Source organism: Peromyscus californicus, unplaced genomic scaffold (genome assembly GCF_007827085.1).
Source record: "Peromyscus californicus insignis strain IS unplaced genomic scaffold, ASM782708v3 Scaffold_5__1_contigs__length_169319896, whole genome shotgun sequence".
NCBI classification, from domain to species: domain Eukaryota; kingdom Metazoa; phylum Chordata; class Mammalia; order Rodentia; family Cricetidae; genus Peromyscus; species Peromyscus californicus.
The window spans coordinates 101,497,085-101,523,996 of record NW_026294573.1 but is presented as its reverse complement, the minus strand read 5'-3'; the positions used below and the strand labels follow the sequence as shown (position 1 = coordinate 101,523,996).

Sequence of the window (26,912 nt, the reverse complement as noted above, 5' to 3'; positions counted from 1 at the left end):
AAAAGTAACAGAGCAGTTACAGGACTAAGAAATGGGAAATGAGGTAAATAGTATAGAAAGAGGGAGAACTTTTGAAGGTGTGGTTATGCTCGTTATGTTAATTTCTGTGATGGTGTCTTTGTTGTACGTATACGAAATATACCAACTGTACATTTGAATCGTGCAGCTTATTGTATGGCAAGTATACTTCAAACTGTAAAAAAAAACGCTGGTTGAGTAAGCACCAAGCGCTCAGCAAGAGCACACAGAACGTTGCGAAGTGTTGGTGGTGGGTTCAAGGCAAACCAGGCATTAAATGTTAGTGGAATTACTGTGAAGGAGCGCGTAAACAGCAGATATTCCACACTGTTAGAATGAATGAACGAATTTGACATGTATGTATTTCATGCTTATTACATACTGGGCAGTATCCTAAGATCCCTGTCCTCAGACAGCTTTAGTTTTAGGGCAGTGGATGAAAGCAGTGCAGCTATCCAGGTACAAGGAGATGTGAAAAAGCGGAAAAGAAGGATACAAGGACGCTGGCATTTTAGTGTGGTCACCCTCCTCCAAAGAGGGACTGAGAAGACAGCTGAAGATGGACTGTCGACGACAATGAAAAGAAACTATGGAGATGCTGAAGAGAAAGAACTTTGTGGAAGGAGTGGGATGCCCACAGCCCCGAGCACCAGCCCGGCGTGCGCACGCGCAGGAACCGCTAGGCGGCGTCGGTTTCCCTTCTCACCCGCGGACCCCGGAGTGGGCGGCGGTGACCTGAGCGCCTGCGCCTGCGTAAAGCCGAGCCGAGCCCGGCGGCCGAGGGGCGGGGCGTGGTGTGGCGGGGCGGGGCCTAGAGGGCGGGGCTTTAGGTGATTCCCAAGCCGCCGCTCAGGCAGTGCGGGGGAAACCGAAAGTGGGCGGCGGCCGCGTCGGGAACCCTGGCGGAGGCGGCGGAGGGAGCCGGGCCCAGAGGTGAGGGCGTGGGCCGCCGGCCCCCGGGACCAGGTGAGCTCAGGTCGGGGCGCGACAGGTGCGGGCGACGCGGGGCAGGCTGCGGGGCGGCAGGGCTCGGGTGGGACAGCGGCTGGGCGCGGCGACTCAGGCCCGGGCCTGGTCCCCGACGCGGCGGGGTTCCAGAGCGTCGTGCGTGACGCCCCGGGACGTGGGCCGGCGTCCACCGGGGAGGCCGCGGTGCAGCCGGAGATGCAGAGGGGGGCGTGGGCGGCGCGCCGATCTGAGTGCGCTCCCTCCTGGGCAGGAGCAACCGGCCGCGGCCGCCCGTGCGGGGCAGCGGTACCGAGCTCGTCGCAGTTGTGCCTGCCCGCGGGCCACACTGCGGCGGCCTCCGCCCTCGAGACCGGCCGGTGCAGGCCGCGCACATCAGGCAGGACCTACACGTAGCCGTTCCTGTTAACCGTGAGCGCTGGGGAGGAAACAAGCATCCACGGAGAAGTTGTCTTGGAAGTCGGAGCTGAAAGCTTTTCTCCTCCCATCCGCTTGAGGGGTACCTTTCTATTAATATCCAGGGCTGCCACTCCCCTGTCATTTTGGGGCGCAAGGAAGGGAGCTGTGTATAGATGTTAGTAAAGACCCAGCCCCAAAGGTTTCCGATACTGCCACTACAGACCAACCAAGGAAATCACTATTCGGGTTGGTAACCTCCTCGACTCTGCAGGTGGACGTATGCAGAGAAGTGTTCTTGGGAATGGAAACGCCTTAGTGTAGAAGTGAAATTTAGAACTAAGTCCCTGTCTCTTCCCGAGCCCCCTGGCGTGAATGAAAGTGTGGCATTCTACAGTGCGGCCTTTGCTGATATCTGGGCTTCAAAGCTTAATTGTGAGGTCGGGAATAAATTGCACCCTTTCTCTGAGCCTGCTTTTTCGTGTGCCAAATGGTAATAGTTAACTTAACCTTCGAAGTGTTTTCAAGATAAGGTAAATCCTTTGGCTCATAATGATAATCGCCCAAAGTGGCGAACTCTTTTCCTTTCACCGAACTGCTCATATTTTACAGGTTGGGACTTCAAGGTTTTTGAGGACAGGAACACACATCTTTTTATAGGATAAATCGGCGCATGGTGGAGATTTTTGCAGTTGCATCGAGATGACATAGTTGAGCTTCAGTTACATGCAAAGTACTGTGCTGGTTGCGGAGTCCACAGCTCCTCAGCCCTTCCCTTCTCTTTTGTAGATTCCCTCTTTGCTAAGACAGTGAGGCAGCACCTGGCAGTGCCCTCAGATTTTAGTCCCTGTGGATTGGAAGTGAAACGTAATCCCCGCTAATACCCTTTTAAATGCGCCACCTGAACATGGCTGAGTGAACTATTGTGCTTTACATCAAGAGTTTGGAACTCTAGAAGGAGCTTTCTTTTTTAACTTTTCTTTCTAATATAATTGGATGTTTGCTAGAAATGTAAAGAATACACTTTATAATTAAATTTTGTGTGCTTGTTTTGTGTTTGATGAAGTACAGACAACAAGAACTGAGCTTTGAAATGTAGGAAAAAAAGTGTCTGGATGCTTTCATGGATCAGGAGTTTGTGGTTGCTTGGAGTGAATTTGACTTTCATTTTTATATGAATTGGCTTTTCTTTCTTTGTGCCAGACTTGGTTTTTCTTCCCTTGGTTCCCATCACTGTCCTTCATTGTTTTCATACATTCCCCAAGAGCCCAGAGTCTGTCTTTTCAAACAAACAAAAAGTAGTCAATTTTGTAATTTTCAGTTGAAGTGTGTGCCAGTCAGAGCTTCTGAACCAAGATAACCCAGTGAGATTCCAAGCAGACTTGATAGTCAGCCTGTGCAGCTTTGTTGTGAGCAAGCAAACCTGTAATTCCCATCAGAACTTTGGAGCCCATTTGTGGTGTTTGTTTATTTGTTTTATTATTTATTTATTTATTTATTTATTTATTTATTTATTTACTGTTTGCTCTTTGGCTCTTTTGGGGGGCCTGCCACCCAGCTCCCAAGTAAATCACACACAGAGTCTTATTCTTATGAATGCCTGGCCTTAGCTTGGCTTGTTATTAGCCAGCTTTTCTTTTTTTTTTTTTTTTTTGGTTTTTTCGAGACAGGGTTTCTCTGTGTAGCTTTGTGCCTTTCCTGGAACTCGCTTTGGAGACCAGGCTGGCCTCGAACTCACAGAGATCCGCCTGGCTCTGCCTCCCGAGTGCTGGGATTAAAGGCGTGCGCCACCACCGCCCGGCTTAGCCAGCTTTTCTTAACTCATGCCGTCTATCTTTTGCCTCTGGGCTTTTATCCTTCTCTGTTTCTGTACATCTCTTCTTTACTTCTTACTCCAAGGCTTCCTGTGTAGCTGGGTGACTGGCCCCTGGTGTCCTCTCTCTTCTTGCTCCTTGATCTTTTCTCTCTCAAGACTTCTATTTGTTCTCTCTGCCTGCCACCCCCTTCCTCTCTCTTGCCTGCAATTGGCCATTTAACTCTTTATTAGACCAATCAGGTGTTTTAGACAGGCAAAGTAACACAGCTTCACAGAGTTAAACAAATGCAACATAAAAGAACGGAACACATCTTTGCATCATTAAACAAATATTCTACGGCATAAACGAATGTAATAGATCTTAAAATAATATTCTGTAACACCCATTTCCTCCTCAAAGGAACCTGAGGAAAGCAGAGAACCAATAGCTCTTGCCCACAATCATCCTCCACATGAAAAAAGAGACTGAAATGAACTGCTCCAAAAGGCACAGGTACTGGGGAGTCAGAACTAGTGTTGAGACAGAGACTCCTGACCAACTTTCTTAATCGTCGCAGGGTTTTTTTTTTCTAGTGTAGCCTAACAGAGACCCCTTACTTAGATATATTTATATACTGGCCAAAGTAAATAATTTGAAATAACAAGAATAAAAAGGAAAATTGCTTCCTAAAAACCTTTAAGGAAGATAATTACTCTTTCCTTTAAAAACCAGTCGTAGGTAGACTTGCTTAGATTCAACAAGTAGACCATCATTGGAAAGAAAATAATAGCCCTTAAGCTTGTGCACACTGGGTGTGGTGGTGCATACCTATAATCCCAGCACTCTAGTGGCTGATGGAGAGCTACATAGGGGGACTGCCTTTTAAATTAAAAACAAAAAACAACCCACACACCTTGCAATATGAGAAATTGCTGGGTAAGGATCGTAGACACATTCCTCCCCTCTCTGAGGCTGTTTACTGCTTTGTAAGATGAAAGGCTTGAGTTAGCCTAATTGATGTCTAAAGTCTTCAGCACACACTTATTGGGGCTTTTAGGTCCCTACTTGGTAAGATCGTGTAAGATCTTAAGGATATTCTTTAGAGCAGTGGTTCTCAACCTTCCTAACGCTGCAGCCCTTTAATACAGTTCCTTAGGTTGTGGTGACCCCAACCATAAAATTATTTCATTGCTACTTCATAACTGTAACCTTGCTACTGTTATGAATTGTAATATTATTATCTAATGTGCAACCAGGAGTTGTGATCCACAGATTGAGAACCACTACTCTAGTGAGATGTACAGATTCTTCAACACTGATCAAATAGCTAAGAGGGTAAGAGAGTTTACCCTAGTAATTCTTTGGGTTTATTTGGGTGATTAGAATTTATGATGGGAAAATTGTTGTGAGAAAGATAAGACAAACCATTCAGTTAAAAATGGTTGGAAAAAAAAAAGAGAGAAACTTAGTAGCAGAAAAAACAGAGATGAGAGCCAGACTGGTGCCGCTGTGGTTGGTTGGTGGATGCCCATAACCATAGGACACCAGAAGCATATGGATACTTGCCTGCACAATACCTGAGTGGTGGACAGCATCAGAAAACATCTGTTTGAAATGCGTCAGAGCTCAGTTGTATGTGGTGGTGCACATCTGAATCCCAGCACTTACAGGCAAAGGCAGGAGGATCTGAAGTTTGAGACCAGCGTGAGCATCATAGGGAGTGAGATCCTGTCTCAAGCAAACAACAAAAACTTCCTCAGATTCTTCAAAATAAGACTTCCTTGAATCATTTTAGGTTTAATTAAAGAAAAAAGGCAGTTTTACACAACATAGTTTTAAAATACAGTGAGCATTGTTTTAAGTCATGTAAATTGTTTAACTTTAGGGTTGGAATGTAGCTCAGAGGTAGAGCCCTTGCCTAGCATGCAGAAGGCCCTGGATTTCTGTCTCCAATACCCCCCCATGTACATTTAAATTTGATGTCCTGTACTTTTTATATATCATTAGTACCGGGGCATTTGCAGTGGCGTGGGTAGCATAGAGGAGAGGGAAAGGATGATGGAAAATGAGGAGCAGTCAGGTTCGCCAGAGTTTCTGCAGCATGTGACATTCTATTGGATTAGGATGCATCTCTGTTAAATCAGCCTGTGTGAGGCCTGTTTCCAGTTTTGAAGGGTTGTCACTAAGCACGCATCTAGGTTGGTAGTGTCCTCAGAAAGAAAGGTTTGGATTAGAAGTCAGGAGATCAGAGGTGGTTGATTCTGGCCATGAAATAAGTAAGAGCCAGAAGACTTAGCCATGGGCCTCTGTTTCCTCATTTTTCAGAGTTATATTTTTTAAAGATTTATTTTAGGTGTATGAATGTTTTACCTGCATGTGTGTATGTGTACCTGGTGTTCCTGGTGCCTGTGGAAATCGGAAGACCATTGGATCTCCTGAAACTGGAGCTACAGGAGCTGCCATGTGGTGGCTGAGGACAGAACCCAGGTCCTCTGCAAGAGCAGAAAGTACTTTTAACATCAAGCCATCTCTCCACCCCTAGTTTCTTCTTTTTTTTTTTTATGTGTGTAAATATGTAGTGTTCATTGGTGTTTCTGCACTTGTGTGCACATGGGTAGCGAGGCCAGAGGTCAGCATTGAGTGTCTTCTGTCATTTTTTTTGAGACAGTTTCCCACTAGACCTGGAGCATGGGTTGAGTTGGACCTGAGTTGGCTAGACTGACTGTTCACTGAGCCCCAGGGATCTTTCTGTCTCCACCTTCCTCCCTCATTGGGATTATAGAGACAAGCCACTGTGTCCGCCCGCTTTTGACGTGATTCTGGAGTTCTGAACTCAGGTATTCATGCGTGTAGCGAACACTTTACCCATTAAGCCATCTCCCAAGCTCTAGCTTCCTCATTTTTAAGCTTAATAGTTTTAAGGAGGTGGTGTTAAGGTGCCTATGTTATGTGACAAAGCTTTTCTTGTGGAGATACTATGCACACACCTACTCACCCCAGATAAGGAGCCCATGACAAACCAAAGTATAGATGCCACCAAAGTCCAACTTGGTGAACCAGTGAGTTTTATTGGGGTTACTTATAGGAATATGGCTGAGGAGTTGCTTACAGGAACAGAAATAACTCAAAAGACCACTGCATCACCAAAGCCCACCCCAGCATGGGTGACAGCTCACAGAAGCTGGAAACCTGGAGCACACTGCACAGCCTATAGGCAGCTTAACAGGTTGAAAGTGTCACTTCCAAGTGACTCAGTTGTTCTAAACCTCTTCCAGGCAGCTGGGCTTATCTGAGAGTCTACTTTTCATCTTGACTTGGCTGAGAGGGGTGCTTGACTTTTATTGTTTATTCTGACAGGGAGGGGCCTAGTGAAATTGGTCAGTTTCAGGGATTTCCTGAAGCTATTCTGAATTGTTTACCTTCCTGTTTAAGGACCTTCCCTACAGGTGGAATGCTTCAATTCAGAGAAACTGTTACACAACAGCCTGAATCATTCTTTGCTATTCCCAGGTCCTCTTTCTGAGGTAGGGTCCATGTCCTACACTCTCTTAGACAGCTGGGTCTGGGGAATTGCATTTTGCTCCAAGACTATTTGCCAAAGTGTATTTGCCTACTTGTTATGAGAGAAATCATGGAGACCCACTGGCTTGCTCAGCAAACTTGTCAGTTGATACAAGTGTTTAGAAGGCAAGTAAGTGAATCAAGACAACTTCTGATATTTTAAATTAAACACAAAACTAGAAGTTTCTCTAGTTTTCAACTTGTTTTCTATTTCTAGCCAGTGTATTTATCCATGGTCATTTCCCATACATAGCATTCTTCTGCAAAAATTTCTTTAGCTATCGAATGCACAGATTGTGCTAAAGTGTGTATAACGCTGGTTTGATGTTTCTATTCTGCATGAGTAAGGAGAAGAAGAGCAAGAGGAAGTGAAAACACAGTGTGGTCTGTCAGCATTTCTTCCTCGTTGACAGGTCTTTGCAAGCTCTCTTTGTGACTAATAATTCCCCATGCCCATTTCTAGTTTGCTGCTTGGGAGTCTTACTTAGCTCAGGCAACCTGTACACTGACTGGGCAGCCCTCAAGAATGTGGGCCTGAGGATCTGCAATCTGAAATGGAAGGCCCACTCTATATTTCTCTCTGCCTAGCCTCACTTGTGGTCACCTGGTCTTAGAGGATTATGGTGATATTTTATTTGTATTAAAATGTTATTTGTATGTTAGTAAATAAAGTTGCCCGGGGGTCAGAGCTATTAGCAAGCCATAGGAAAGCTGGGCGATGGTGGCGTATGCTTGTAATCCCAGCACTTGATAGGCAGAGCTAGTTAGATCTCTGTGTGTTCAGGGATACAGCCAGCATTGGAGACACACGCCTTTAATCTCAATACCAACCATAGAAGACCTGGAGGTCTATACAGACAGGCAGTGACGAGGCGGTCATGTGGTTGGGTTTACAACCAATGAGAAGGCAGAACTGAAAGTCTTTATAAAGACTTTAACACAGGAAGTAGCTCTCTTTTGGAGAGGTAGGACCACCGCAGGAGGAGGGGTAAGGTTTTAGCTCTTAACTCTGACCTCTTGGCTTTCTTCTTTGCATTGGTTCTGTGTAGATGTAACCAACGGTCTTATTAAATAAGAAACACAGAGCCGATTCAGAGAAGAAAGCCAAGAGGTCAGAGCTAAGAGCCTCACCCTTCCTGATTCAGGGATCCTCTTCAGCCAAGAGAGCTCTCCGAAAGAGGGACCTACTTCCTGTGTGTGTCTTTATATAGTCTAGCTGTTCTGCCTTCTCATTGGTTGTAAACCCAAACATGTGACTGCCTCGTCACTGCCTGAATGTACCGCCCTCCAGGTCCTTAAAGGCGTGCGCCACTGCCGCCATGCACTTGCTATGGCTCTAATAGCTCTGACCCCCAGACAACTTTATTTATTAACATACAATTAAAATCACATTTCAGTACAAGTAAAATACCACCACAGTTCTGTGTTTCTTATTTAATAAGACAGTTGGTTACATCTCCAGAGGATATTCAAGACTCACAAGGTAAAAGCCTTAAATTTAACTTAAATTCAGTGAAAACCAAATTTGCATCTACCATAACATTTTTAGAGACTAGAAATAAGGGGAGAAGGTTGGAGCAGAATACATAAAACTTTGCCTTTGGATTCTAAAAGTTGAAATTCCCTTGAATTCCCTTACTGTTGTGCTTGTAATGAATGATTTCCAAGATTCATTAAAAAAATTTTAAAAGCACTTGATTTTTTTTAGATGAAGGTATTCCTATGTACATGGAGTGTATAATTGCCATCTGTAAAAATTCTAAACAGACAAATAAAAATGTCATGATAATCAAAGATTTCATAAATTATGGCATTCTAAAGCACTATGTATTGTAAAATACTATTTTAAGCTGTGCCTCTGTTTTTGATGAGTACCTAAAGCAATACAGTTAATAATCCTGGCCACTGCCTGCTCATTGTGAACTCGAAGCCCAGAAATAATTTAACAGTTGGTTTTCATCTGGTGACAGAGTAGTAGTCTTCTTTAGTTTATAACACTCAATGTAACTTGAGGACAGTTTTAATAACAAATGGCTTCGTGGTTATTCATGTAATAGCTCACACATGTGTTGTATTTTAGTGAGTAGAAGGAGGAAGGGAATGGATAGTTAGATGGAGAATTTCTCATTCATTCAATAAATATTCATTGAGCTCTTCTGGGACTAGACACTAAAGAGTCTGCAGGGGACAGACACAAATCCCACAGTGAAGGAGACAGCAGCCTGATGACTATTGGGTGACGAGACACATTAAGGTGACAGGAATGCAGAGTAGTGGAATAGAGGTCACCATGCAGCTGGCACAATGGCTCTGACTGAGTCAGGCAGCCAGGGAGAGCATTGCTGAGAACATGACACTTGAGGTATTTACCTGAAGAGAGCAATATTGACCCTGGGGCAAGGAGTTTCCGGGTGTGGGACAGGCAAGCACAAAGGTCCTGAGGTGGGGCTATCCCAGGCACAGTCCAGGAAAGGTAAGGATGAGTACCGTAGAGTGAGGGAGAGAAAAGAGAAGAATCGAGGTCAGAGAAGTGGGGGTAGGCATAGACAGATTGTGGGTTCTTGTCTGAATATGACAGGATGGACGTAGGTTTTGAGCGGAAGAATGGCATGACAGGATTTAGTATGTAAGGATTGCTCTGGTTGATATATGTGGTCTGAAGAGTAGATTCTAGAAGAGAAAGTGGAGCAGAGACCACTTTGCTAAGAGGCAAAGATGCTGCCGGCATGGTCTAGGGCGACCTCGTGGAGGTGGTGGGGAGTGGTGGATGGCAGCCGTCCATCTTCAGGGGTGGCTTGGGTTGAGGTAGAAGGAATAAGACTGCTGGGAGGGGACCTTCCCATGCTGGGGCCTGGGACAAGGAGCTTGTGCCAGGAAAATAAGTGTGCTCTTCGCTTGTTGGCATTGAATTTGGACACACAAGCCAAAGCAGGCCCAGACACAACTTGCTGCAGGCTCCAGGTCCTCCCCACCAAATAAAATCAAAATATACCACCTATTTGTTAGCAGCTTTGCTGTGGAAATAAATACTAAAATATGGACTTTTAAAATTTTATAATCTGTGTGCTTAAAAGAGAACATCAGTAGCAGGTGTATGTGCAGCATGAAACTTTACCAGGGCAGCTCAGAAAATTTCAGAGGCGAAAACTGAGGATGCGTGTGCACTGTTGCACACAGATGAGCTCTGTCGCTGACGCCTCTGCCTGTTCGCACACATGATGACTAAGGATTGCCGTAGAGGGCAGGGCAGTTAGGGCTGCCCGTCATATGTCACCTGCTGGGTCTGGGAAGTCCATGGCCTGAAAGAAGGAAGCACGTTGAAAGGGATGGGATTAGAGAGTGAAGCCTTGGACCCAGCTTTCCAGTGGCAGTTAAGCCCCTGAGTGGGGTGTGTGGTTTTTCCCACCTCCTTACCTTCCTAAAACAGCGGCCCTGCCTGGGAAACTGCACTTGGCCACTCTTTCACAGCAGAAAAAAGGAAGACAGAAAGAGCACCTTTCCTGGACAAGGGTGAGAACCGTCCTAGGGAGGAAGGAGAGGCAGGCTTGAGTGGGGTAGCCAAAGCACTCACTTTTAATGAGCCATCTTTGTGTCTGTGTTAGTGAAAGGCTTTCTAGTAGTCATCGAATTAACTGTCAGAGGTTTGTCCCCAGAAGGAAAGTTTGTATACATGAATGTACAGGCAGGCTTTCTGTCATTTCTCTTGGCCAGTTGCTTGGGAGTGGGATTGCTGAGTTCTGTGGCAAGTGGATGCTTCCCCCCTGAGAAACTGTTAAACTATTTTCAGAGAACTGCTTTGAACACCCACAAAAAATGCATGTAAGTTCTGGTTACTCTGCATTCTCGTCAGCACTTTGTGTTGTCAGTTTGAAAAAGTATGTGTGGTGTATGCATGTGTGTGTGTGTGTGCAGGTGTGATCATCTATGCACATGTGTGTTGGAGATAAGCATGTATGTGCGGCTGTGCTTGCTGGTGGTGTATGTGTGTTGGAGGCCAGGGCTTGATGCTGGGTGTCTTAGTCTAGTGCTCCCTAATCTATATTTTGGAGACAAGCGTTCTCCATTTTTTTTTATTACTTATGTATGTATTCTTTAACGTATGAGTGATGTGTCTTGTACATATGCCGGCATGCCGGAAGAGGGCGTCAGATCCTATTACAGATGGTTGTGAGCCTCCATGTGGTTGCTGGACTTGAACTCAGGATCTCTGGAAGAGCAGCCAGTGCTCTTACCCGCTGAGCCATCCATCCTCCAGCCCAGGGTTCTCCTTCTTGGCTATACTGCCTCTTCCCTCCAGTGATAGTGTTGTAAATGTATGTTGTCTGCTTAGCTTTTCATGTGCATGCTAGGGATTCAGATCCATGTCCTCATGTCTGCATAGCAAGTGCTTGACCCACCAAGACATCTCTCCAGCCATCAGTAGTTGTTGGTGGTAGAGATGGTGGTGGTGTGTGCATGCACATGTATACAGGCACCCCTGTGTTGTGACACCCATGCAGGAGTCAGAGGACAACTTGAGGTTGGTATTCACCTTCTACCTTGTCTGAGACAAGGTCTCTGTTTTTTCTGCTGAATATGCCAAGCTAGCTGTCGGGGAGATCTCAGGGATCCTATCTTTGTCTCCTGTCTCAGCATAGGGCCACTAGCATTACAGACCTTTTGAAGGGTCTGGAGGTTTGAACAAAGTCTTCACATGGCAAGTGTTCTGTTTTGTTTTGGGCTCTGTCAGAGTTAGGGTCCATGAATCACCCCATGAAAGAACACCACTTACATATGCAAAACAAGAGTATTTATTTCTCAAGAGAAAATTCCTCCATGCAGGGGTCAGTCACACAACAAAATGGCAATGACCCCAAGAGATGCTCACAGGCTCCTTGTAAGCCCAGCTAGGGGAATGCCAGGCACAGAAAGGTCATCTCCAGCAAACATGATTTGACTAAGCAAGCAAAGGTTACGTTAGTTCCTTTAATGGTGAACAGTGATTGGAAGTATAAGCCAAATAGACCCTTTCTTCCCCGGTTTGCTTTTGGTCATGGTGTTTCATCATATTGGTAGTAACTCTCACTAGGACACATGGTCTTCTCTAATGGTCTCTCTGTTTCAAGAGATGTTCTCTTGATGAGAAGGGAGATGTACACTTAACTTGTAAGTGTAAGTACAAATATTGAGAGTGTAGTTAGGGTTATGATGACTTTAGTGAAGTGGTGGTTGTACGTTCTCCTCACAAGGCATGACTTCTGTTGCCAAGGTCTGCGTGCCGCTGCCGCATCCTTAGGGTTGTCGTGCCATGCTTTTCATTGATGTGGTTCACAGGCATCACATCTGGGTAGGACTCTGTGGCTCCCCTTCCCTGCAAGCTTGCTGTGGCCCCTTCTAGTGCTGTGAATGCTAGTCCTCAGGGAGGAGGCTTTCAGGTCAGGTCTAGCTCAGGTCCTCTGGTCCCCGTGTTTGAAATGCATCTTAGTGGTTGGGACTCACCTTGACCTGTGGGAGGCAACCAGGACAACAGCAATTGCCTGTAATATTTGGGGAGTTTCTTGGACAGCCCTGACCAACAACTAAGAAGGGGCTTCTGCTTGGGGTTAGGAGTTTTTACTAGTAGTTTGTGACTCTTTTTGTTGTTGGTTTTTCAAAACAGGGTTTCTCTGTGTATCTCTGGCTGTCCTGGAACTTACTCTGTAGACCAGGCTGACTTGGAATTCACAGAGATCCGCCTGCCTTTGCCTCCCTGAGTGCTGGGATTAAAGACATACGCTGCCGCCGCTGCCGCCACCACCACCACCGCCACCGCCACCGCCACCGCCACCGCCACCACCACCACCACCACCGGGCTGCAGTTTATGACTCTTAGGAGGGGCATTGTTAGTTCAGTTGGGAAATTTTTATTTAAACTGTATATGTATATGTATACACAGAGTTATGAATTTTATAGGTATTTGTATGTAGTTAATAGTAGATTCCTTATGACCTTTTCAGACATCCTTACTGTTATTTACCCCCTTCTGTGTGTATCTCATTCCCCTTCTTTAATTAGAGCCTCCATTTTTCCCTTGAAATCACTTGAAGCCTGCTGTTCTATTACTATTCTAACCCCCTCCCCAGGCAACGGTCCCTTTTTACTTTTCTGATTTTTGCAGTTACTCTAGGATATATACTCATACCTGAGGATTTGGAGCTAGGAGTCTCAGATAAAAAAATTTCAATGTTCATCTTTGTGGATCTGGGTTGCTTCACTCAATATGATATTTTCTAGTTCTGTCCATTTCCCTGTAGATTTCATGATTTTTTTTTCTTTACAGTGAAATAGTATTCCGTTGTATATGTACCAGTTTTCATTATCTGTTCATTGGTTGAAGGACATTTAGGTTGTTCTTGTTTGCTAGCTATTGTGAGTAGAGTGGCCGGAACATGGCTGAGCAAGTATTGTGAAGTAGGATGTCAAGTCCTTTGGGCGTATCCAAGAAGTAGTGTAGCTAGGCCATGCCAGGTTTATTTTTAGTTCTTTAGTTTTCCACACTGATTTATAGAGTGATTGGGCCAGTTGGTAGTCCCACCAACAGTAAGAGAGGGCTCCTTTTCCCCACATCCCCTCCAGCATGTTGTTCTGATGGGGGTAAGATGAAATCTCAAAGTTGTTTTGATTTGCATTTCCCTAACTGCTAGGGATAGTGAACATTTTTTTGAGATTTTTAAAAACCATTTTTATGTTGTCTTTTGAGAACTCCCTGTTCAAGTCCCAAGCCCATTTGTTTTCCAGATGCCTAGTCTTTTTTTTTTTTTAGTTCTTTATATATTCTGGATGTGAGTCCTCTGTTAGGTGTGTGGCTGTTGAAGATTCTCTCCCGTTCTGTGGGTTTCCTCCTCACCCAGTCGATTGTGCTTTCAGCCAGGCAGAAGCTCTTCAGCTTTAGGAAGTCACACTCATCACTTGTTGGCCTCAATTCCTGGGAAACTGGGGTCCTGTTCACAAAGTCCTTCCTTCCTTGCACCTGTGTCTTGTAGGGTACTGCCTATGTGTTCTTGTAGCAGTCTTAGTGTTTGGGGCTTTACATTGAGATTCTTTATCCATTTGGAGTTAATTTTTTGTGTGTGATGATATATAGGGGCCTGATTTCATTCTTCTATATACGGACATCGACTTTTGTTAAGCACGCTGTCTTTCTCCAGTGTATGCTCCTGACGTCTTTGTTGAATGTTAGATGGATGTAGTCGTGTGTGCTCATGGTTGGGCCTTCAGTTTTGCTTCACTGTTTGTGCCAGTCATGACACTTGAACTTTATTCTGTTGATTCTCCTTTGGTCTATGAGACACTGGGATGCAGCTTTTGTCTGTAGATGTAACGGTCTTATTAAATAAGAGCCAAATGCAGAGTTAAAAGCCCAAGAGGTCAGAGCAGTGGTAAGAGCTGAGACTTAAAACCCTTTTCTTACCCTTTGCTGCCGCTGTCGTCCTTCCCCTCAGAGAGAGACCTACTTCCTGTGTATCTGTCTTTTTATTGACTTTCTGTTCTGCCTTCTCATTGGTTGTAAACCCAACCACATGACCTCCTCTTCAATGCCTGTCTATACAGACCTCCAGGTCTTCTATGGTTGGTATTGAGATTAAAAGCGTGTGTCTCCATGCTGGCTGTATTCTTGAACACACAAAAATCTGCCTGTCATGTGATCAGGATTAAAGGTGTGCACCACCACCGCCCAGCCTCCCCTATGGCTTGCTATTAACTCTGACCCCCAGGCAACTTTCTTTATTAACATACAAATGAAATCACATTTCAGCACAAATAAGATATCACCATACTTGTCTCCTCCTCTTCTCTCCCCTCCCTCCTACCTCTTCTTTCCATCTCCCTTTCCTTACCTCTTCCTCATTTTTGTCAGTCTTTGTAGTTCTTTTTTCTGTACTTACATGACTACCTTCTACAGAAATCCATCTTTAGCCTTGTCGTTTTCTATATCTGGATGCCGAAGACCAGGGAATCTACCAGCTCAGGCCTCTAACTTGAGTTCCTAGTAAATATATCTATGTGGCTGCCCTTGGACATCCTCTCTTGCAAACCTGCTTCCAACCCATGACTATGAGTGGTTACTACCCTGCGTGCCTTAGCCAGATATTTGGATCCCTCACTGTGGCTTCTGCATCCTGACTACTTTTAGCTTGTTTTTTAATTTCTCAGGCCTTATTTTCAAGTTCTCCACATTTCCAAGCATTCTCCCATCTGAAAATCCTTCCAGTTAGCTTTCCCAAGGCTGAGTAGTGACCTTTCAACCATCAGAACTGACCACTTTATTTCCCTCATTTGCTGCGATCTCCCTTCAGTGATGCATTACTTTAACAAATGTAGTCATTAGTATCCTTTGGTTCCCTCAGTTGGCGGGGCTCTCCCTCTCCAGCTTGGATTCTCCTCCAGTCCTGTCAGTCACGTGGCTCCCTGGAGTTCTCAGAGCACTCCTATGCCCTGCTCTCCCACCTCCACACCTCTGTCTTTGCGTTCTCCCTGCCCCACAACCTCGTTTTCCTCCTGTCCCAACCATCAGCCCTCCTCTTGTACCTTTCAGACTTACCCCGCATTCTCATGGTAGTCCATATCACTATCTGTATTTCCCTATATTATTCCCACGTAGGAGACATTCAGCACTCGTTTGTGGCACAGTCTAAAAAGCTTCAACTCTGAAAATCTCTTCCCATTCACAGACTGATGAGTCATAATATAGTAACCTTCTTCTGTGTTCTTACAGGCGAAGATGCTGGAGGCAGATCTGGTTTCAAAGATGCTAAGGGCTGTCCTGCAGTCTCACAAGAACGGGATAGCATTACCCCGGCTCCAAGGAGAGTACCGATCTTTGACTGGAGACTGGATCCCCTTCAAGCAGCTGGGTTACCCTACTCTAGAAGCCTACCTGAGAAGTGTGCCAGCGGTGGTCAGGATAGAGACTAGCAGATCTGGAGAGGTAAGAGGGCATCTTGCCTGTCAGAATTCTCACACGAGAGTCGAAGTCCTCTCCCTGGTGCTTCTGACCTCATACTTGTGGTCCAAGTGAAAGCACTGAGTAGCTTGGAGCTGTAGTGACAGCACACAGAAGGTGCAGCCCACACTCTGATGTCTCATGTAATGTCGTGCCTCAGAGTGTTGGTGACAGTTATCCAGTCCAGTGTCTAAACAGAGTAACTGTACAAGAAGCCTGAAATAGCCGTATCCGCTCACTGCAAACCTGGGCAACTGTTGCAGTTTTTTATTACACATGTACTTTGTGTGCGTGCGTGCGTGTGTGTGTGTGTGTGTACACTCATATGTGCCTTAGTACACATGTGGAGGTCAGAAGTTTGTTCTGTCTTTCCACCCTGGGGGCCCTGGGGATTGAACTTGGGTCATCAGACGTGGCAGCAAGTGCCTTTACCTGTTGAGCCGTGTCACCAGCCCTGTTGAAAGTGTTTGCAAGGTCACTAATGATCTGATCACTAGATCTAATGGGCAGTTTAAAATTGTCACCATTGACCACACTCATGCCAACTCCTGCTCTCTGGACCTGGCTTTTTCCCAGTTGGTTGGTCCCTCATGGCAGGAGCCTCTCTGCCAAAGCTGTGCTGCAGTTTCCTTCCTTCAGCAGCCAGCTCTTCCTTCATGGGAGTGTGATCACTGTAAACCCTCCAGCTCCTCCTTCATGGGAGTGTGATCACTGTAAACCCTCCAGCTCCTCCTTCATGGGAGTGTGATCACTGTGAACCCTCCAGCTCCTCCTTCATGGGAGTGTGATCACTCTAAACCCTCCAGCTCCTCCTTCATGGGAGTGTGATCACTGTGAACCCTCCAGCTCCTCCTTCATGGGAGTGTGATCACTGTGAACCCTCCAGCTCCTCCTTCATGGGAGTGTGATCACTGTAAACCCTCCAGCTCCTCCTTCATGGGAGTGTGATCACTGTGAACCCTCCAGCTCCTCCTTCATGGGAGTGTGATCACTCTAAACCCTCCAGCTCCTCCTTCATGGGAGTGTGATCACTGTAAACCCTCCAGCTCCTCCTTCATGGGAGTGTGATCACTCTAAACCCTCCAGCTCCTCCTATAGGAGTGTGATCACTGTGAACCCTCCAGCTCCTCCTTCATGGGAGTGTGATCACTGTGAACCCTCCAGCTCCTCCTTCATGGGAGTGTGATCACTGTGAACCCTCCAGCTCCTCCTTCATGGGAGTGTGATCACTGTAAACCCTCCAGCTCCTCCTTCATGGGAGTGTGATCACTGTAAACCCTCCAGCTCCTCCTTCATGGGAGTGTGATCACTCTAAACCCTCCAGCTCCTCCTTCATGGGAGTGTGATCACTGTGAACCCTCCAGCTCCTCCTTCATGGGAGTGTGATCACTGTAAACCCTCCAGCTCCTCCTTCATGGGAGTGTGATCACTGTAAACCCTCCAGCTCCTCCTTCATGGGAGTGTGATCACTGTGAACCCTCCAGCTCCTCCTTCATAGGAGTGTGATCACTGTGAACCCTCCAGCTCCTCCTTCATGGGAGTGTGATCACTGTGAACCCTCCAGCTCCTCCTCCATGGGAGTGTGATCACTCTAAACCCTCCAGCTCCTCCTTCATGGGAGTGTGATCACTGTGAACCCTCCAGCTTCTCCTTCATGGGAGTGTGATCACTGTGAACCCTCCAGCTTCTCCTCATAGGAGTGTGATCACTGTGAACCCTCCAGCTTCTCCTCATAGGAATGTGATCACTGTAAACCCTCCAGCTTCTCCTTCATGGGAGTGTGATCACTGTGAACCCTCCAGCTCCTCCTTCATGGGAGTGTGATCACTGTAAACCCTCCAGCTCCTCCTTCATGGGAGTGTGATCACTGTGAACCCTCCAGCTCCTCCTTCATGGGAGTGTGATCACTCTAAACCCTCCAGCTCCTCCTTCATGGGAGTGTGATCACTGTAAACCCTCCAGCTCCTCCTTCATGGGAGTGTGATCACTGTAAACCCTCCAGCTCCTCCTTCATGGGAGTGTGATCACTCTAAACCCTCCAGCTCCTCCTTCATGGGAGTGTGATCACTGTGAACCCTCCAGCTCCTCCTCCATGGGAGTGTGATCACTGTGAACCTCCAGCTCCTCCTTCATGGGAGTGTGATCACTGTGAACCCTCCAGCTCCTCCTTCATGGGAGTGTGATCACTGTGAACCCTCCAGCTCCTCCTTCATGGGAGTGTGATCACTCTAAACCCTCCAGCTCCTCCTTCATGGGAGTGTGATCACTGTGAACCCTCCAGCTCCTCCTTCATGGGAGTGTGATCACTGTGAACCCTCCAGCTCCTCCTTCATGGGAGTGTGATCACTGTAAACCCTCCAGCTTCTCCTCATAGGAGTGTGATCACTGTGAACCCTCCAGCTCCTCCTTCATGGGAGTGTGATCACTGTGAACCCTCCAGCTCCTCCTTCATGGGAGTGTGATCACTGTGAACCCTCCAGCTTCTCCTTCATGGGAGTGTGATCACTGTGAACCCTCCAGCTCCTCCTTCATGGGAGTGTGATCACTGTGAACCCTCCAGCTTCTCCTCATAGGAGTGTGATTGATCACTGTGAACCTCCAGCTCCTCCTTCATGGGAGTGTGATCACTGTGAACCCTCCAGCTTCTCTGGGCGGGCATTAGTGTGGTGTGGTTGCAGTAGGCGATGGTGCTCACTCTGTGTGTCAGCAGCCTCACTTAGCAGTACCTGCCTGTTTTCAGTATAATAGAGAGAGACAGGATTAACCCCTGTGCTCCCTGCCTCAAATGTGCAGCTTTCTGGGCACCCTTTCCTTACTTGAACATCTGGGATGTTTTCCACCAAGCTTACTATGTTTGATTCTCTTTGTGTGTGTGTATGTGTGGTGTGTGTGTGGGGGGGGATAAGCAAAGAAGAAAAGGGAGCCAGGATCAAGAGAGCGGTCAGAGGGGCAGCTCATCTGTAGGAACTTGTGTAAGGGAAGACACAAGTTAATTACAGTTGATATCAGTAGTGCAGTGTGTGCTGGCATCCCACAGCCTCCCAGGTTTAAGCCTTCATCTGCTGTTCCTTATAGCACTCATTATAGAGTTCTCAACTTCTTTTCTCTCTTTATAAAAAGAGTTTCTGAAAGTGAAAGATTTACCTTTTCTCTCTTCATAATCAATACTTCATAAAATTGTGTTGAATGCTTGAATGATCAAATATCCAAATGAATGAATGAACTAATAGTGCTTCATACAGTTTCTGAAATATGTTTTACTTTTAATTCTTTTCTCCTCTATTTTGGGCATTTAAAAATGTTTCCAGGGTTTTGACTATTTAATAGCCCCTTCTGAACATACTGAGGCAGGTAACTTTTTTTCTTTTGACTTACATTGTGATGTATCTCAAGTATAGATGCACTGGCCCAAAGAGTAGGAGTGTGATCTGGCTGTGGCATAGAGCCCTGTTCTTGATTTCAACTGAGAGTCTCACATGAACAAACAAATGTAATTTTAAAAATTAATATACTTTGGCCTCAGAGAGATAGCCTCACTGTGTGAGTTAGGAGCTTAGCTTCCGGTGCCCCCACTGCTTTTCCTAGTGTAAGTGGGGAAAAGATGTGCTGTGTGTCTCTGAGCTGGTACATGTAGAGCAGAGGATGCTTTTGGCTTATTTGCCAACCCACAATACCTGCTTTACTGTTGATTCTTAATAAATGCCTATTTAAAGAATAAATGAAAATCTCAAGTTGGAGAAAGCGTACTAGATGAGTTGTGATTCCTTTTGTGTTAAATATAATTTTGGTCCTGCAGAATTGGGAGAGAGCCCCTCAGAATTGCACCCACCTGGCTTTGGGGTATATAGGCTCACTTGCTCCCAGCCTCTGCAAACTGGCTCTCAGGATGTCTTATTGTTGCTCTGCTGCTCACAGATCATCTGCTATGCTGTAGCCTGCACAGAAACCGCAAGGATCGCTCAGCTTGTGGCTCGTCAGAGGACCTCTAAAAGGAAAATGGGGCGGCAAATTAATTGTCAGATGAGAGTGAAAAAAACCATGCCATTCTTTCTAGAAGGTAGGGCTTTTCACATACAGATTTCCGTCCCTGAGTTGATTGTCATAAGGACTTATGGAAATACTACCTTTGTTCCTGATAACTGCTAATTGAATAATTTGCTGATACCCATATGTCAGAAGAAAAATCCTGCGGCTGGGATTTCTTTTGAAACAGTGAAGTGCAGATGAATGTGACTCACAAAATTCAGTGGTCCCCGTGAGGACCAGTGCAGCAGATGGGACTGTGGGGGTGGCTGAGTAGAGTATTACCTTTCTAGGGTATTTGACAAGAATCCTCATCCAGAATGTTGGATGAACCAAGAACCTGTGATGTGATTATGTCTTTGGGTTTTAAGACATTTATTTTTCAGAGAAATATGACTTACATGGCCTGAAAACATGGTAGACAGCTTTATTTCCTGAACGCTTATCTCTAGGAGGTTATAGTAAATTCTAAAACCAAATTCTCAAGCAGTAGTTCAACAGTGATGTGAAATATTAGATGACTACATGGCAGAAACAGCATTTTAGAAAAGACAGCCATCACTGTGAGTGAGGAGGGTGGGCTTCCTGATGAAGACGGAGGACAGTGCTGGCTTCACACCGACTGGTGACTGCTTGGGAAGCCCTCAGTGACGAGCAGAGGGAAGTTCTGGCCAGTGAGGCAGGCAGGACCCTCATCCACAACTGACCCCTGGCCTCATCCCCTGCTCACCACCCTGCCATGGTCCCCTCTTTGTTTTCTTCCAACTGGTTCTGACAAGTGTGTTCCACAGAAATACCTGGTCAGGGGAGCAGCATAATGAGACTACAGTTTGAAGAGGTCAGCTGATTATGTTGTGTCTGCCTGTTTTATAGGGAAACCAAAGGCAACCCTCAGACAACCAGGATTTGCCTCAGACTATTCGATCAGCAAGAAACCTAATCCAGCGCTGTTACGAGACAAAGGAAGCACCCTGGGAGTTAAGGCTGATGTGGACATGCCACCTTACCCAGTTATTCCAGTGCAGAGGCATGTGAGCATGTCTCCTAACAGCAGGTACCTGAGCTTTATCTGACTTAAAGGAGAAGCTTGGCGAGCTGGGGTGACAGCTGTTGGAAGTGTATGTTCTTATTGAGAAGTGCACATTGGCCCCTTCGTTATCACTAGGTCCTCCTCTGCACAGTGACATCACCTGAGCTCCCGTCCTGTTCCCTCTAGCTGTTGTGACTGATCTGCCCTTGTCCTATTGGCTGTGCACACTCTAGGTCGTTCTAAGACGCCATGTTACATACTTTTCAGATTTTTTTTTCAAACAAAATTGTTCTTACAATTAGTAAGAGTCAGCTAAAATCTCACCTAGCTGTGTACTCCTTTGCTCCAATGATTACCCACAGTTATGCAGTAGTGTTGAATTATAGTGCAAGGGCACCTGGCACATTTGTACCCCGGAACTGAACTGGTAAGGAGACGCTCCTAGCCCTAGCTTGGGGTGGCCCTGCCTGAGCCAGCTAACAGTGAGCTCATTATTTTATGTTATGGGATGATTTCCTTGCTTGTCCAGTAAAAACGTACAAGTAGCTGATTTCGGAAAGATTTCTGTTTTAAATGCTAAGGTTTTATGAAGTCACCCAGAGGTCAGCAAACTACAGTCCATGGGCTACAGTCTAAAGCCCCCTGCCTATTTTTGTAAACACTGTGTTACAGGCACATGGCCATATCCTGTTCATGTATTGCCTGTGCTGTTCTGTACTGTGGGGCAGGGTTGGGTGGTTGTGCAGAGCCTGGGGTCTATCCCGTTGGCCTCCTGAAAGGAAACACATGCTGGCCCTAATAGAGATGAATCAGCATCCCATCTTCCTTCCAAGTTGAAAAATTGTGCCTTTTTGCAAATTTGTGATACCATATCCATTTGAATCAGTGTCTATTTGGGAGTAAAGGTCAGTTTTTCCTCAGAAGCTTTCCCTCCAGATACTAGAGTATTTAAGAAGAAATAATTTTAAAAAAAATAGTTTGGCAGAAAGGTTTGCTTCAGAATTTTCTGTTAAGCCTTCACTTGGGTCAGTGTAGAGGCATGGAACTCTGGCAGTTGCATGTGCTCAAAGCCCGACAGTCTGCTTCTTTTAGAATTAAAGTACCACTAGGAAATAGGCTTCATTTGAAGCACTTTAGTTTTTAAGTCTTCTGTGCTGCTCAAAATTGTGATTGCCTCTCCTAATGAAAAAATGGAGCCACCAATTCCTTTGATCATGGTTCATTCAGCCTTTCTTAAAACACTCACTCTTTTGCAAATACTAAGCATTACTCAAGAACTGGGACAGCCGGGCAGTGGTGGCGCATGCCTTTAATCCCAGCACTCGGGAGGCAGAGCCAGGCGGATCTCTGTGAGTTCGAGGCCAGCCTGGGCTACCAAGTGAGTTCCAGGAAAAGGCGCAAAGCTACACAGAGAAACCCTGTCTCGAAAAACCAAAAAAAAAAAAAAAAAAAAAAAAAAAAAGAACTGGGACAAATACAAGGACATAGATGTATGTGTGTGTGTCTTGGGGTATGTGCATGTGGGGAAGTGCATGTGGATGTGTGTGGGTGTGTGTACATGCATGGGAGTAGGTGTGTGCATACCTGTGTGTATGTATGTAGGTGTGTGTGTATACATGCATGCATGTGGATATATGGGTGGGTGGGTGTGGTTTGTTCATCCTCATATTTAGAAACATCTCCCTATGTGAGTTCAATAGTTGACAGTAAATTATTTTGGAAAGGACACAAGGTAGGCAGGTGCCTGTGTTCTTTTTTTCCATGTAGTTATTTGAGCAGCCTTTCTGCTACTTTGAAACACGACTTTCATTAGAGCCAAGCTAGAGGGTAAATGTCAGGTCTCTAAGATCTGTACTCTTCCACTCATCTGTCCGCCTGTTTTAAATGGTGACTTAGTGACTTGTCCCAATCTGTGGTGCTGCTAACCTTTCATTTGGGGGGGGGGGTTTATAGTCTGTAATAGTCTTTATTCAAGTGTTCATTCTATGTGGGCTTTTAGTTATTTATCCTTTAAGGATGATTAGTTGAAACTCTGACTCGCAGGTTTTGAAAGAGGCTTTTCAAGTTTAAGTTTAGCTTTTAACATACTTTCTCTGAGTAAATATGAAATACGATGCCAGATTTATTTTAATGGTTTGGAATATTTTCATAAGTTAGTTTGCTGGTCAGTTTGCTGGGACCTTAAATGAAAAGTAAAGTGTCTAAAACTTGCCGTTCTTTCACACCTTAGGTTTAGTCCAAAGTCATCCCTGCCAGCACCTTGCCAGACGAACTTCTCAAGAACCTGCGCTAAGGAAGTGGATGGTATGTTTCCAGATGTGTCAGGAGTCTTGGGCCCCAAGAGAATTACCTAATGGTGGCTTTTGACCTGTGCATTCACCTTCTCCTGCATGAAGTTTATCTCCCTCCCTCCATTTCTCACTTTAATCTCATGCATTGAAGTGACCTTTAGAAAAAAATAATGCTTCCAGTGCGATTGCCAGCATGACGTGAGGCCTTCATCACACCAGACCCATTCTGCTCCATGTCCATATGGCCCTTGCAGAGTTACCCATGTTTTCCTCATCCTCTCCCTAATTAGAGGGTAAACTTTCAAGACTTGGTGCTTAGCAGCCTCACTCTAAGGAAACTACAGGCTCTATTTCAAGGTCATAATGTGGGGCTTAAACTCCTAAGAGAGACTTAGATACTCTACTAGTAAAAGTTGGCACTATAAACTGTGAGGTGTGGGGCCTGGAGGAATGGCTCAGAAGTTAAGAGTACTGACTGCTCTTCCAGAAGACCTGAGTTGGATTCCCAGAACCCACATGGTTGGCTTACAATCATCTGTAATTTCAGTCCCAGAGTATCTGACACCCTCTTCTGACTTCTGCAGGCATCACACACATGTGCTGGTGCACAGACATACATGCACTCAAAACAGCCATACACATAAAATAAAAACAAAGATTAACATTATTTTTAAACTGTGAGGTGACAGCTAAGTACGAGTAATTATTGATTATAAAATCCAAAAGGACCATTAAGAAAACAATAGGGTAGTTAATAAAGTCAAGGAAGCCGATGCTTAGCATGCACCACTCACAAACTTGTCCTGTGCAGGCAGTATACAAGTCCACTGAGTACTTTCAGCAAGAGCAGGTTTGCAGAGTGCTCACCATGTGCTCAGTGTAAGTGTGACTGGACAGGATTGGCTGCTTGCACTATGCCTTTTACTGAGTTCAGATTCCTTTTCCATAGGAATGTTCTTCCAGTATTGCTTATGAAAATGAATAGTATGACTTTTGTATATAAGAATTATTTTCACATACTCATTTTCTAAGCCATGAATACTCAGTAAAGTTGTATACCCCTTTTAAGAGTTTAAAATAGAGTAAGTTATTTCCTTAATAGGAGATGTATATGGGTATCCTGGACCCTTCTGCTCTCTGTGTCAGTCTAAGAGTATCAGAGACACATCATCGTGTCTTCTAGTGAGAAGAGAGGCATCAGCTCCAAGTATCCTCAAGGAAAACTCCCTTTGGGACCTGGCATCCTTAGAGACTACTGTCCCCAGACTATACTTATATCTCTATTAATTAGTTAAAAACAAAATAGAAATTACTATACTTAGCAGAAAAGGTATCTGATTAAATTATAAACACATTATTCATGTAGGTGTTAGATTTTTAATACTTTGATATATATCCTGTAGAATTCTAAATAGGTTTGACAATATTTCCTCAGTTAAAATACAGAATGGTCACAGAAACACAGGTTTCTCTCACTTATTATGTAAACTCAGACACTCTGAGTTTTAAATAAAAAATAAACAGGAGTGAAAGAAGCTAGCTACAACTTCATGAAATATAAATATTGGAGAAGTAAAAGCCAGTCCGTGTTGGTGGTGTCTGGATGCCAGACCTGTTATGGATATTCATAAACTAACTGGGATTGTATTTATAGTTTTAGGGCTTCTGTGGATTGCTAAATTGTTTTCCTTAGTAAAAGAGAAAGTTCATTATAATCAGAAAAACTGGACATCCTTTTATCTTTCATAAAATATCCTTCACTCTTCCTACTAAGGCATTTTTGTGCCTTATGGAACAAAATCATAACTTACTATAACTTTCAGTTGAGCACTGCACATTTATATTATCTAAAATGTTGCATCCCTTAGTTGCAGTTAGAAAAGCATTAAATGTAAAACATATTTACCCAGCAAGATTGCCCTGTGTTCAAAGTAAAGTATAAAGCACCCTTGCAAAATGAAGGGGTAAGTTCCCTTGTTGGAGGTGTCTTGGCTCTGCTGATAAAATTCAGGGGTAATAGGGTGAGGTGGTCCTCAGTGCTGCTCAGCTTAATCCCACAGTCTTCTAAAATCCATGGCCCCATAAGCCCATAGCATAGCAAAGTCAGAGACACAAATGCTAGGTAATGGGAATAATCTATTAATGCTATCATTCTTTTAATTTAAAGATAATTTAAATCAGACTGTTGAGAAACCAAATGTCACGCCTCCTGCCTCTTACACTAATAAGATGGATGAGGTTCAAAACCGCATAAAGGAAATATTAGACAAGCATAACAATGGCATTTGGATATCTAAGCTTCCACATTTTTACAAAGAGTTTTATAAAGAAGACCTTAACCAAGGAGTTTTACAGCAGTTTGACCACTGGCCTCACATTTGCACGGTACGTGTTTCCCTTCTTCTTCCCTTCTTATGCCCGTCCCTCCCTGCCCAGCCTGCAGGTCCCAAGTCCCTAGTCACGGGAGCAGAGTGCTTCACGGGTGCCGCTGCACTGCTCTGTCTCCAAGATCAATACACGTGGCCTCTTAATCCTTCGAGAAAGAGGCTGAGGTCGGAAGTGCTTTACCAACTGTCTTCATTCTAGATGCGTTTAGTAGTTGATCATCTAGTCTGTGTACTACTGTGTGTTGATTGAACCTCTGCCAATAAACATGGACTGCTCTGCCATTTTAGCACTTATTGGTAACAGTTTGTGTTAGTCTCAGTTTGTACATGCTTATTCTTGAGCATTTTTCAAGACTTTCAGGTGGAACAAATTTGTGTTATTTGTGCTCATTGTTTTTACATAGAACTTTGTTTGGAACGGTTACTATACTCACATTTGAGACCTATCCAGACTCCCCTCATGGTAGAAGCTTTAGACTGAAAGTTCTCTCTAGCCTCCTCTGCTCGGAGTTAGGGATTATAATAAGAGGGTGGATCAGGACAGTTTGTTAGAAACTTAGTCCAGCCAGAGATAGAGACAGCTAGACTCTTACACCCAAGTACTTCTAGATGTTTCTTAGTGATGAAGATAGTCTGTTCAAAATGCAGCTGTCCTACATAACAGCATTAACACTTGATTCTCTGTTTGAAGAATCAATTTCTTGAGGCGTATGTTTGTTTTGAAAGAGGACTTTCTTTAACATACATTTTGGCCCCAGGCCCACTGGGGAAAGTACAGGTTGCCTCATCCTTGAAGCACCTGACCTCAGAAAAGCATGTGTTTTTGTCACTATTTTTCCCCCGTAGACTGTTGTTGCCTCTGAGTCTAATGCCCAGTTCCAGGCAGAAGCCATCCATCCATCCCTCCATCCTGCTTGCTCCCTCTCCATTCACACCACACTGCCTTGCCAGTCACTTCCCTAGGGCTGGAAGCATGGAGATTAAGTCTGGTGAGGTAAATAGCTCTGGGAAAATATGGTTAGGGCAGAGTGACCAGTGTTAGAATACTCCATGTGAGGTAGGGGAACAAGAAATGTCAAGCTCTGGAGACTGTGCTCCGTTTCCCAGAAGTGCAGGAGTAACAAATGCTCTGGAGAACGTTGCCTGTGGTGTTTAAAATACAGAGCTTGTTCTTAAGATGGAAATTTTGTTTCCCTTCATTTGGGGAAGAGTCTCCCTGAATGTGGTATGTTGGTATTGATGTCCTCTCAGCTACCTTACTCCTGAGGAACTTGTTAGCAGTTTGTTGGCCTGAGTTTCAGTCCGTCTCGGTTGCATACCATCCCTTGATTTTAAAAAAAATCCATTGATAATCATGTACTTTATAGTAAATTTTTAATGGCTGTAGAGCTTTTCATGGTCAAGGTACATAAACAACTTGCCTGCTGGATTTGGATAAGGAATTCTTTACAGCATATGTTTAAGGAAAGAATAAACCGTGT

The 26,912-nt window shown here is 44.9% G+C and overlaps 1 protein-coding gene across 3 annotated transcripts in view; it reads left to right on the top strand.

The window, feature by feature from the left end:
* Positions 1–847: 847 nt before the first annotated feature.
* Tdrd7 (tudor domain containing 7) overlaps positions 848–26,912 on the top strand; it is a 67,974-nt gene continuing 41,909 nt past the window's right edge. The window contains exons 1-6 of one of the 3 annotated variants that reach the window (XM_052716431.1): positions 848–984; positions 15,473–15,685; positions 19,616–19,757; positions 20,597–20,777; positions 22,984–23,057; positions 25,212–25,429. In XM_052716431.1, the coding sequence (XP_052572391.1) occupies positions 15,479–15,685; positions 19,616–19,757; positions 20,597–20,777; positions 22,984–23,057; positions 25,212–25,429 (822 nt within the window). In that variant the 5' untranslated portion in view covers positions 848–984; positions 15,473–15,478. Of the gene's footprint in view, positions 985–1,210; positions 1,484–15,472; positions 15,686–19,615; positions 19,758–20,596; positions 20,778–22,983; positions 23,058–25,211; positions 25,430–26,912 lie in introns of those variants that run through there. The other 2 variants (XM_052716433.1, XM_052716432.1) reach the window with 2 other exon arrangements.